The sequence below is a fragment of the Oenanthe melanoleuca genome, chromosome 10 (genome assembly GCF_029582105.1).
Source record: "Oenanthe melanoleuca isolate GR-GAL-2019-014 chromosome 10, OMel1.0, whole genome shotgun sequence".
Lineage (NCBI taxonomy): Eukaryota > Metazoa > Chordata > Aves > Passeriformes > Muscicapidae > Oenanthe > Oenanthe melanoleuca.
The window spans coordinates 6,369,119-6,382,144 of record NC_079344.1 but is presented as its reverse complement, the minus strand read 5'-3'; the positions used below and the strand labels follow the sequence as shown (position 1 = coordinate 6,382,144).

The 13,026-nt window shown below is 43.6% G+C and overlaps 1 protein-coding gene across 1 annotated transcript in view; it reads left to right on the top strand.

Annotated features, from left to right (window-relative positions):
• Positions 1-11,224: 11,224 nt before the first annotated feature.
• Positions 11,225-13,026, top strand: part of TNFAIP8L3 (TNF alpha induced protein 8 like 3) — a 45,284-nt gene continuing 43,482 nt past the window's right edge. Inside the window, exon 1 of the mRNA XM_056500074.1 lies at positions 11,225-11,854. Coding sequence (XP_056356049.1) covers positions 11,674-11,854 — 181 coding nt within the window. The 5' untranslated portion in view covers positions 11,225-11,673. The remainder of the gene's footprint in view (positions 11,855-13,026) is intronic.

Here is a 13,026-nt window from a genome sequence, read left to right as displayed (position 1 = left end):
TCAAAAAACACTTGGAACATTTGGGCCAGATTCCTAAATGTAATTGTAAAATTACAAATTATTTTCACTGATGAGATATGGAATAACTTCATGGTAGCTGAAACCCAAGGCTGTGTGCCACTGTGAATAGGTTCAGGGTTTATTATTAATGCATCACTTGGACCATTAGGTCAATGGACTTGGGCAGGAAAGAAAATAAAGGTCCTGGCTTCCAAACCAGCCTTCTTTGGATTACTCAGATACCCAGCTCCTTGAGCACTGAAAGAAAGAACACATGCACAAAAACCCCATCCATATGCCTTGCCCATGTTACAGGAACCAGTCTCTGGACTTCTGTGTTGGCCCAATAATGACTCAGGAAAAGATGTACAATGCCTGACACATGAGCCAAGGGCTTGGTTATTGTTCAAAATAAATCACTACCTAATTACACTTTGCCAAAGAACATACACAGTTTTCTTGTGGCACACACCCAGCAAGCATTCCTTACTATAATACTTCTAATATTGACAACTTCAACTGACAAAATTGATAAGAGTCTAGCTCAATTTAATTTACTTTATCAGTGAACACTTCTGCGTTGCTTCTTACTGAAGGAGTTTGATTTTGGTGGCTGCCACTTAAAAGCTTGGGAAGTTTTGGAAGATTTCTTTTATGCTAAAAAAACAAAAAAACCCACTGGCATGAGATAAATACGCAGTACAAAGAGTTAACATTTCCACTCAGAGCCCCTCATCCTGACAAGAAACTTCTCAGATAGATATGCCTTTAACCTTGCTAGCTTGCCAATAATCCAGCTGGGTTATAATGGCAGACACAATGGTAGGGGAGTGACATCTCCACCATAATAAGCAGCTAAAACAGAGACAATTTCATTACAAACCAAAATGAACATTTTGTCAGCTGTTACTATAATACACAACTGCTGAAAATAGGGTATCACAAATAATGATAAATATTCATTAGGACATCATGACAAGGCTATGAGAGACATGGCTCAAGCAGAGCTCATTGCTGGCTTTACAAGTCATTATCCCTTCTCTGGAGGTGTTAAACTCTCTTAACTGATGGCCAGCAATGATTTTTCCTAAACATCAGCAGGAAACACGACTGTTTAGGATTTCATGGCAGACTCTCAGTGCCTCGGAGAAGTGAGACTTCAAAGAGAAACAAAAGGAGAAGTGAGTCCACAGGCAGATGGTAGGCAGCAGGGTAAAAGTCATGCTGTGTTGGCTGACCAGCTAAAAAGAAATGGAGGGAGATGGTCCAGCAAACCCATTGTGGAATAGACAAGGGAAAAACTTGGGGGGATCACAAACAGCTTGCTTCTGTAGCTGGTGCCCCTATTCCCTGAAGTGCAGGGGATCAGAACAAGTAGAACTTGGCAGAGAATATGTGACAGCATACCAACACCCCCTGGCACTGCCTCTCTCCTTTCTGCTCTTGAGACTCCCTAGGCTGCCAGAGTTTCCATCTGGTTTTGGATTGAAATGGCTTCAGCCATCCAAGGAGTAAGCAGGTAACAAAATGCAGGTATAAGAGGGAGTCTCAGGTTGAACCTGCCCTAAATGAAGGGATTACTGTATCAACAATATTGCATCCATTTGACCTTCTGCAACAAAGTTTTTCGAGAAGTCCCAGAACAACACCTGCACTCAACAGTCATAAGAGAACTGCAACTACCACGTATATTTATGTACTTATAATGCTCCTGCAGCCTCATAACCTACCATTAACATATCATTGCAATATATGCAGGCTGGCAGGCCTATTTCTATTATGGACCTTTGAGTTTTCATGATGTTAAAAAGAAATGCATTCAATCTCTCCACACCACCTCCTCACCCCCCCTCCCACTCCCACATCTATGTATTTATGTCCTGGCTTTATAATGATCACCTGATTTCTACATGTCATCACTATCCACAAAGGTTTCAAATTGAGAAAATCATAGATGTGAAGAAAATATAGCCTAAATAATTAGAATGGGGTCCATCCTGTGAAGCACAGGTTGTTGCTTTGTGAGAAACACGAAGCATGGGAAGCGCAGCAGGTTTTTTGCAGTGAGAGCGTGGCTGGCAGGCAGAGGCAGGCGAGGAGCTTTGCTCTGAGCAGCTGGTGCAGCTCTCCATCTGCCGGCTGCGCCGGGTGCGTGCGGCTCCCGAGGCACCCGCAGCAAAGAGCATGTCTGAACTCACTCCTGCTGCAACACAGGCCACCCTTCTCATGTTTTATTCAAGGAGATTTCATCACCTGACGGATGATGCAAATTGCAGAATGGAATACTTATAATGATACAAATTCTCATTTAAAAACAAAGCAAACAAGGAAACTCCAGCACGGTGGAAAGTTGAACAGACTATTTCATCTCCTTATCAATCAAGGCCTAAATCACCACAAAACTTTCTGCCCCTAATTTTTTGCATAAGCATTCTTCATTGTACTCTAATTGATCACTGCTTATCAAATAGACTGGCAAGATAAAATGAGAATTATTATTTTGAGAATATGAAATTCATAAAAGGCATATTTCTCTTATAAATCTTTATTCACAAAACCACTTTGGCAGTAACACAGAATCCAACAGAGAAGAAGGTAGGTGAAATTTCTCCATTAACTCAAGTCACCCCAGGACAATCACAAAGAAAGGGAATGAAGAAATGAGGGCCAAAAATCAAAATCACTGCCTTGGACAGGAGATTGAATTTTTAACAGTCAAATATCCAAGACATAAAAATCTCAGGACTGTTCCAGGAAATGAACATATTACATTCCTCACTGAGCCCTTGAACCTCACCCATCTAAGTGCACAGGAAAGAAGAGAATTTCTTCATAAATCAGAAATAGGAGAAACAGTGAATAAAGGCTGAGTCATCACAACTAAAACTTCAGCTTCCACCTACACCTCTTACACATGCATACACAGAAGATGAACAGCATTGTTTATGAACACTGACACATCTTAATATCAGATGAGTCATAATACAAGGTATTTCAGGATTCATTTTATCATAGCATGTTAGAGGGAAACAAAAAATGGATACAAAAATGGGGGTTGTTTAAATCCAACCCACATATGCTTTGTCCAGTGCTGTGTAAGACTGCCTTTTCATAAAGCATTTTTCAATATCAACAGCATCTCAGATTAAACAATTAAAGTCCATTTAGGAAACAGAGACAGTTATCCCAAAGCAGGTTTGGCTAGTGGTCAGCATGATACTGAATGCTTTGTAGTGATAATTGTAGATATCCCTGTACTACTTATATTTATTTTCATTTCTACCTCTTAAATCTATGCTTAACTTTAAAAACTTTACAAGATACATAATCAGTTAACTAAAGATTTCCTCTCCTAACAGTTCCAATACTTCATATCAAAATTTAGCTGCAACTGTACCCCAGCTGTGGATATTTGACTCGATCCTCATTCCTATTTTATGATGCTCTGAGACGACAGCAACAGGTCCCTTGCCTCCCTTCAGTGCTAAACTTCACTTATCAGACCTCTTAAATCCCTAGAACTCATTAGAACAGTGTCTTTCAGTAAAATCATGAGTAGCTAGGCTCAGTTTTACCCCAGAAAAGACATTTTTATGTCCAGAATTATATCAGCTACTACTTTAGAACTTTCTCTCTAAATTCTCAGTAGAGATAACTTCCTAGCACCTGGTTGGCTCCAATGAGGCTCTGAAAGTTCTGTTTAGGGTTATGTGGTCTCATTTAGCCAGACTGGTGTTTGCTGGGTGTGATTTCTTGTCAGTTATGAGGTTCAGTCAGGGCTTCATTGTCCCTCAAAATGGTGGGAAACTTTCTTTAATCTAAGGAAGGAACACGCTTGCTTCAGTACCCTGTTGATCTCCTGCAGCATTTCAGTTCACTGACTTTGGGATGACTTTCTGCGCTTCTTCAGACTCTTATTCTAACACCTGCTGCAGCCACTGATCTGCCCTTGAGCTTGTGCTCTCACAGTGAGTCTCTGCAGTGACTCAGAAGCTCCCTGGAGCTGTTGATGGGGAGCTGAGTGGTGTTACACAACCCACCCATGGGCACCATCACAAGTCTGTTCCTTCACTTTGCCTCTCAAGAAGGAACTGGGCCTCTCAGCCATGCACAGAGAGGGTTAGGATTCTCACATTCCAAAACACCTAGTGCTGTCTCCTCCTCAGGTTTTGCACCACGTGCTGCTCATCTGATCATCCCACTCTAGCACCCTTCACACCAGCACTCAGTTTCCCTGTCACTCTCCAATCCTTTGTGGTGCTCAATGCTTCCTGGGAGATGCTGAGCCTCCACTTGCACCTGCTTGTCTGAAAATGGGAAATGCTTGGCTTGCCTCATGACTCAATCTTTACTTGGCATTCTTTTCAAATACACCAGACACTGCAATTTTAATATGACAAGAGCCTTGGTAGAAATGGTTGCTATAGGAATGACTGGGTTATCGTCTTTGGCTCTAAACTGCTTTTCAGATGGTTCTCTCCTACCTACAGTTTTGGTTTAATTCTTTAATTTTTATATGTATTTTACAGGTGCATAACAAACCAAGAGGGAAGATGCCCTGCAGACTGGTGTTGTACCCTCTGAGGTATGACTGGTTAATGTTCTGAGATGCCTTCCAGCCTTGACTATCCTTGATCCCAAGTACTTCTACTGCCTGATTGGCAGCCCCACATATTACACTAGTTAAATGCAGTACTGCATTATGCATTGCATAATCTTGTTTATTCCAGCTATTTTTCTCTGCACGTCTTTGACAAATAAAGCACTGAAAGAGCAAAGGGAGTCCATCATGCAGTGAAAACAATCTGAGACTTTAAGCATTTCAATGTTAAGTCTTCCCACAGCAGCTCTGTCCAAACTCCCACTCTCTATTCTAGGTCCTTGACATGGAGCAGCAATGAAACTCAGAAATTCAAGGTTTTTTTTCCTTTCTTCAGATTAGCATTTCTTTTTCCTGAAGGAGCACAAACAGTAACCATGACCCCTCATACAAGCAGTTGAAGCAACAGGGAAAAGCTGGACGTGGCACTTCAGTGCTCAGGCTCAGTTGTAAGGTGGTGTTTGACCAAAGGTTGGACTCAATCTTGAAGGTCTTTTCCAACCTTAATGATTCTGTGATTCTACTCTGGAAATAGGTAGAAGTCACATTAAATTGTTGAGCAGATATTATTAGGCAGACACATCCCACAGTACTGAACCCAGCAATATTAAAAGAAGATGGTCTTTTGTCTTAGCCAGAAAAAGGACCCAAGATCTACAATCCAGAAATTTAGTTAGATGCAATGAAATCACTAGATCTTCTCTAAAGACAAATTTGCATTGTCCAAGTTGAATTCAAGTCCTTCAAATACTGTATTTATGGGTACTCTGAGGCCCTCCATGTGTGCAAGAGAAATAATTCACGTGAAAATGGCCTGGACAGCAAGTTTCTAAGTAATTTCATTCCTTTTAGTGAGATTGTCGTAGGACTACATGTAATCCAGTTACCTATCTTGCATGTTCCCAAGACTACCCATAAAATGCAATTTTATTCCTGGGTTGATGATATTTAGTTATTTATAGATAGGTGGGCAGCAGAGTGCTTTTTGCCATGCTATTAGAGACGGTCATGAAGTAATGCCCACACAGTCAGATGAAGATGATGTTTCCATGCTGTTCCAAAAATCACATCAAGCTCTACAGAAACCACAAATGAGCATATTAACATTCTGCCATTTGAGCATTCTCATCCATTTGTGGATGGTAGTGAATTGCTCCACAAAATATTGATTCCTGCCTCTCTGATTGCCTCTCAGAGATCATGATTCCCTTTAGCTACACTTCTTTGCAGAAACTCTACCCTAAGACAAATCCCAGCTGATGCATCACCCTTTCAGTCACAGCTGTATCACTCCTGGGCTGAAATCCACATCAAGGATTCTGCTGTCTTGCCAATGTGCAGGTACCTCTTATGGTTGTAAACTCAGAGTCACAGCATCAAACATAAAGAAGCATCCAGACCCTGTCAGCTGCAAAACGCTGAATGTTTAACACTTTTCCTGATAATATCCAATTTGTTAAAGTTCTACACAAGATGTGCAGTTCTCTAGATCTCATCATTTGTCTTTTGTGGGAAAGTGTGACCTACGTGTTCTAATAAACCAGGATGCATAGGCATCATTATTATGCGAATAAATAGCAGCTTTCCAAACACACACTAATTTGAAATGCTGGAGAAGTTGGGTTTTGAGTGTTGAAGAATAAAGCTATACAGAAATAACCACAGGAAGAATGCATTTTCTTGGATACAGAAGTGTGTACCAAACACCATGACTATAAAAAAAGTGGATGCTAGCATAAAGAACAGGATTAGAGAAGTTAATTAAATAACTGATGCTACCAATAAACATTCTGGAAAGACAGTACAGTATAGGTCCTCCATGGTTTCCTAGCAACAAAATTTTCTCTGCTTTCTCAGAGTATGGTGAAGTTGTGGAATCCTCCTACACACAATTTGAAATCAGGGATGAAAACAAGGATGACCCATCTTCCAGGCTAGAAGCATAAAACTGCCTCAAAGCATCCTGGAACACAACTCAGTAAAAGGCACTGCTGGCTTAACTGCATTTAATTTGCATATTAGGCAAGGTCAAAGGCTTAAATGTAGCCATAGGGTTATCAACCCTTGTATTGAAGGGCACAGCTCAATAACATGTAAAAAGTAAGGAATGTGACATATTTAAAAATAACTTCAGTGACCATCACAAGAATTAAAATTAATTTCCAAAGAAAATGGCAGAAAGGTGAACAGTTTAGACTGGCAGCTGTCTCCTTGCTTTGCCTAGACAGAATCAGAATAAGAATAAAACAGAAGAAAATACCCTGGTTTATCCTATATTTCACAGTGATTCCCTTGAGAAAAATCCTTTAAAATTTATTTCCCCACCCCCAGAACAGAGAAAGCAAAAATTTATTTCAGCTAATCAGCTTGAGCCTTTACTACTATTAATGTCCCATCTGTAATGAAATTTAAAATAGCAAGTAAAATTATTTTAAATCCCTGATAGTTACTTATAATGCCTAAATTCCTCAAAAAACAAAATACAACAAAAAAAATTTAGTTTAAGCAATAGTTTCCATGCAGAAATTCCTCTAAAGAAATTTCCAGCCAACAGAATTAACAGGTGCTTTTTCAATTTGGAAAGTAGCTTTCATTTCTTTAATCACTTAGAAAGCAAGGCTATGAGTTCAAGAGTTTGCCAATATACAGGTAATTCCATCTATGACTTAAAAGAGTTATATCTTTCTAAGCACAGGATAATTCACCATCTCAAAGAAAGGAATGGTAAACTATCTGTAAGAAAATAAAACCAAATATCACTGAAGTAGAAAATAATGAAATGCCCAGGCAATGCAATTTAAAGTCTAACACAGAAAGCCTTAGTCTACAGGCAAAATACTGCTAAAACAGAACAGAAAAGTAGCAACATCCTCATGGCCAGTACATGAACATTTTTCCTGTTCAGTTCCCATAGTCTTCCTTCTACAAGCTAAGAGGAAATGGGACAAGTTACTACTTTGCTTTTTCACTTTATTTCACCTGGAATTAAAAACTTCTGAGAGCAGCTTAAAAGGCATTGAAGGGATAGGACTGAAACTCAGCCTCAGTCTTTAAATCTGGTGTTCCAAATATCACAGCACAGGTTCATAGCAGTACCAGGCTGCAGTCTTAGCCTCTGACTGCTCCTTCAGCTCTTCTTTAAGTCAGCACCAAAGGCAGAACAAAATTCAGCAACACCAATGGCTAAAAATATGTCCATGCTATGGTAGGTATTCAGAACTGATGCTCTCCATCTCTCACAGTTACTTAAAAAGGGAGGGAACAGAAAATACTGAACTCTTCCATATTTATCCTCTCAATACAGGATATACAAGCACTGCTTACATCATGTACTACAAAAATCTCAGTCTTTGAGTATCTACTGGTCCATGAGAAAGAGTAAAGTAACACAGACATCTTGCTCATCATTTGAACTCTAAATCAAATCAGACTGTTTTCAGATTGCAATAGATGCATTATTGCAATGAAAATCTCCTAGCAGAGAACACAAAATGAATATATGTAATGCTTGCTCATTGGCTTCCAAACACAAGTAAGAGTCTTAATTGCCAACACAGAGACTGACACCAATTATTCATGCTCTGGTAGTTTTCTTCATAAAACATATACATATATACTACAAAGAAATTGGGAAATTAATCTAAAATCTGCTATAGCACATTTCAAGAGTATGTCAGCCTGTGGCAGACGCTGCTCTGTTTAATACATGCAGTAGCAATAGTGCTTGAGTGTGATTGCCAGAGAGTCTCATAAATGGTCAGACTTGAAAGTTTCCTTAACAAGTATGAAAGATAAATAGTGTAACAAAATATCAAGCAACAAGTTTAGAAACAGTACATCCTAGGGTCGATTAATTTAAATAAAAAAATAATTTGTGAGGAAAAAATATAACCTTACATTTTTACATTTAGAACTGAGAGGAAGATACAGTCCTACCCACCTCTCTGGACACTGTAAAGGAGACAAGTCAAACACAAAGATGGTAGTGGGAGTTCTGTTAGATGTAACAATGGAAAAAAAAGAGAGAGACTGTTTTCTATTATAGGTTTGAAGGCTCAGTTTCAAGGAGGAAAGCTTGAGTAGCAAACCAGAGGCAGCTTACCAGCCTTTAATTCAGCAGGAATGGATAACTGAACAGTTCAGGTACAGCTCATGGGATTCAGGGGAAAGTCTGTGCTCCACATTCAACTTTAAATCACAGCTTCTCAGAACCTCATTTCCCTCTAAAAAAAAGAAAAATAGTAGTATCTTGATTTCAGAGCAGGACTGTAAGGATAAATAAAAGACATGGATGGAATGGTAGCTGAGCTACCTAAGAATTTAGAATTCAATGAAACTGCATTTGTGTGAACATGCAGCGCGATTTGCCAATAGAACACTGCAAAAGCATGAGTCCTAAAAGCTGTCATAGGCAGATCTCCAGCACTCACACAATGAGTGGGCAGAGGAGAGTTTCAGCTGAGTTCCATATGGAATGAAGATCAAGACCAGATGCAGCCAAAATGTGAATGGAGGAGCCACACAGAGATGCAGCATCATATAACTGGGATTACATGGGGCAGTTCCAATGTTACCAGCTCCCCTGCTACGTCCTACATGTAGAGATTTACAGACAATATATTAACTGACCCTTGAGAAAAAACATTCCAGATTCTGAACATCCCAATCTTTAGGGAGGTATAAAGGAAGCAGTTGCAGAGCTACAGTCACAGAGATTCAGTTTATAACAATGAATATGTAATTGCACTATTTGTACCAAATTCAAAAAATAAATCATGAAATGCCAACTTTCTCCATGTGGAGTTTCATTTCACAGGCATCTAGATAAGTGCATGTATTGCTGTTAATAAACTTTTTGTGCTTTTCTCTGCACCAGTATTGTAATGAGTGGAAACTATGGAGTTCAGAGCTCTAAGCATATGGAATTTTCCAGGTCACATGTTAAACCAAGTGAGGGACTGCACTGGGCAGAGAACATTGAGAGGAAAAAAACCCCTGAATTCCAACCATATGTTTTGAAATGAAACAATATGCTCATTCTGTTACAGCTGAAAACTTTTCTAACTGCTTTATGGTTAGCAGTAATAAAAAGGGAAAGTAATCTTGAGGCAGAATTTACTGTCAAGTAGCAAGTAATTCCAGCAGAGTAATGAGAATACCCAACATATATATCGCAAGCATGACAATACAATATTGACTAAGTTATACCATTTCCATCATTATATTTATTAGTGTGGTTACACAGGGATAAAGAAACTGACAGGAATTGAAGTAAGTGGGGCTTGGGTTTTCCTTTCAAGTATTCCATGCTAAGACTTTCGTCTTTCAGAGGATCATGAAAAATAACTGAGCCATGATCAGTAGCGGAGAAGTAGGACTATTCAAGAGCTTACTATTTCATTCCAATTATAGTAAAGGCTATACACTCAGAAAAGAAAAAATCCCACACAGAAAATAGGGTAGGGCCAGTACCTAGAACACACTTTGGAGAGGCATCCACAGCTGCATTGTATCAGCCCCATCCATGACCTGAGATCTTATTTGGGAGGTAATTTAGGTTGCTTTTGACAATCATAAATGCAAACAAGCACAACAATAACAAACAGAGAATGAGAGATAAACTAAAATAATTTCAGCTCTCAGATTTTATGCTTGGTGTGATATCTGAGATTATTTCTGTAATTTAATATTGGGACTTTTCTGTTGCTACGTTGTTTATATCAGGACTGTAGATTCCCCATATATTCTGCAGTCAAATTGGCTTTTTACTACAGAATCCTAGAATCACTTTGGCTTAGATGGCTTTTTTTAGATTTTTTTTTTGTTTAGATTTTTTTTGTTTAGACATTTTTCCATACATGATACTAATTTATGAGATTATATTCAGCAGTATTTGGAATGTAATTTCAGATTTAATGAAAACATCTACAAACAAAAGTCAGAATTTGTTGTCTTGGAATAAAACCCATAAGTGTCTTAAGACTATGGTCTCAGGTTATGACAGCAATGTCCCAAATTACTTGAGAACTAACTTTTTACTCCAGAGGTAATTTTACTCAGAGGTTGTAATTCAGCCCTCTGAATTAAGGGATGGCCATGACTGTAGCAGCTTGTAGGACAGAAGCAAAGCCTGCAGAACACGACTTATAAATTTTTCACTTCAAAACAATCTAATGACATGGCCATTTACCAGACATTGCACTGTCTCCCACAGAGAAACATACAATCAGGAAGCAAGAGAATTCAGACCTTTATTATTCTTCTGGGCACTAATACCCAACAAGAACTGGCACTTCCCCGTTAGGTTATTCTCTTCTAATTCTTGAGGACACTTACTAAGGAGACAGAGCCGCTGAAAAGACACGAGGCTGAAGCTCAAACCACAAGAAGAGCGATGGAAAAGACAAGCGGGAGATGCGATGGCAGCGCACAGGACTGTCACGTCGGTTCTGCTGTTCAAGGCAGCGGTCCCGAGCAGTGTGCGGCTGGGCCTGGGCAGCACAACCTGCGTGAGGGAGAGAGAGCGGGGCTGGGCCCGGGCAGCCCGACCCGTGTGAGGGAGAGAGGGAGAGGCTGTGCCCGGGCAGCCCAGCTCGTGTGAGGGAGAGAGGGAGAGGCTGGGGCGAGGCTGTGCCCGGGCAGCCCGGCCCGTGTGAGAGACTCGCTGCTGGTCCCGGGCAGCCCAGCTCGTGTGAGGGACTCGCTGCTGTGCCCGGGCAGCCCGGCCCGTGTGAGAGACTCGCTGCTGGGCCCGGGCAGCCCAACTCGTGTGAGGGAGAGAGGGAGAGGGAGAGGCTGTGCCCGGGCAGCCCGGCCCGTGTGAGAGACTCGCTGCTGGGCCCGGGCAGCCCGGCCCGTGTGAGGGACTCGCTGCTGGGGCCGGGCAGCCCGGCTCGTGTGAGGGACTCGCTGCTGGTCCCGGGCAGCCCAGCTCGTGTGAGGAACTGGCTGCTGTGCCCGGGCAGCCCAACTCGTGTAAGGGACTCGCTGCTGGGGCCGGGCAGCCCGGCCCGTGTGACAGACCCTGGCTGGGGCCGCTCCCCCGCTCCGCCCCGCCGCTCCGCCCGCAGCCAATGGCACTCGGCGAGGTGGCCGCATGTGGTGGCGCGGACCCAGCCGGGCTGCGAGCGCACACAAGGCAGCTCCGCCGCTCCGGGTTCTGCTCCTGCCAGGCGGCCCGAGCTGCCCCCCGGCCCCTCAGCATGGACTCGGACTCCGCGGAGCTCAGCGAAGGCGAGCTGGTCTCGCCCGCAGGTGAGGGCGGCTGCGCGGCGGGCGGGTGTTGAGTCCGGGCTCGGGTCCCTTCCGTTCCCGTGCGCTACTGTCGGGTCCCCGCGCTGTGAGGCAGCTCCGGGCAGCGCTGCCAGGCTGAGGGCACAGGGCAGCGCCATCCCCGCTCCCGGCAGAGCCGAGCACCGGCCCCGCTCCGGCGGCTCTCGGGAACGGAACCCGCGGGCTCGGGGTGCGGGAGAGCTGCCCTCAAGGGCTGTGACGTGACTGCTGCTTAGATCGCAGTGCTGGCGCAAGCTTGATACCCAGAGGATGCAAAGTTTTCGCGGCTTTGGCCGCGGCTGTTCCGCTGCTGCTCCAGGAGCACCGCGCCCGGCGCACGGACAGGAGGGGAGACCCTCTCCGGGCAGAGCCCCCGGGTGCTGGGCTTTTGTGTTCAGGTCTTAACTTGTCACCAGGAACCATGCTGGCTGCTTGCTGCAACCCACATAGTTCTTGGATGAGACAGAAGGAAAAAAAAATTGAAACCTCTCCTGCCCTTTCCAAACCTTCATGTTCTTGTGTCTTTGCGAAACAAACGATGGTTGATGTGCCGTAATCAAAGGCACACATGGTAAAAGCGGGGACAACAAACTTGTGTGAAACACACGGAGGTGGGATGGCTCTAGCAGCGCAGCACGTGGCGCAGAGATGCGCTGTCACCTCTCGGCCACACCTCTGGGTGCCCGGCCCTTGGGTCAGCGGGGCTGTCACCTGTCACCTTGCCCGCAGCACAGCGGGCTGCAGGGCTGTCACATACACAGGGCTGGGCTGCAGGGCTGTCACATACACAGGGCTGGGCTGCAGGAGTGTCACACACCGGGCTGGGCTGCAGGGCTGTCACACACACAGGACTGGGCTGCAGGGCTGTCACACACACAGCGCTGGGCTGCAGGGCTGTCACACACACAGCGCTGGGCTGCAGGAGTGTCACACACACAGGACTGGGCTGCAGGGCTGTCACACACACAGCGCTGGGCTGCAGGGCTGTCACACACACAGGACTCGGCTGCAGGGCTGTCACACACACAGCGCTGGGCTGCAGGGCTGTCACACACAGGACTGAGCTGCAGGAGTGTCACACACACAGGGCTGGGCTGCAGGGCTGTCACACGCAGGACTGAGCTGCAGGGCTGTCACACACACAGGGCTGGGCT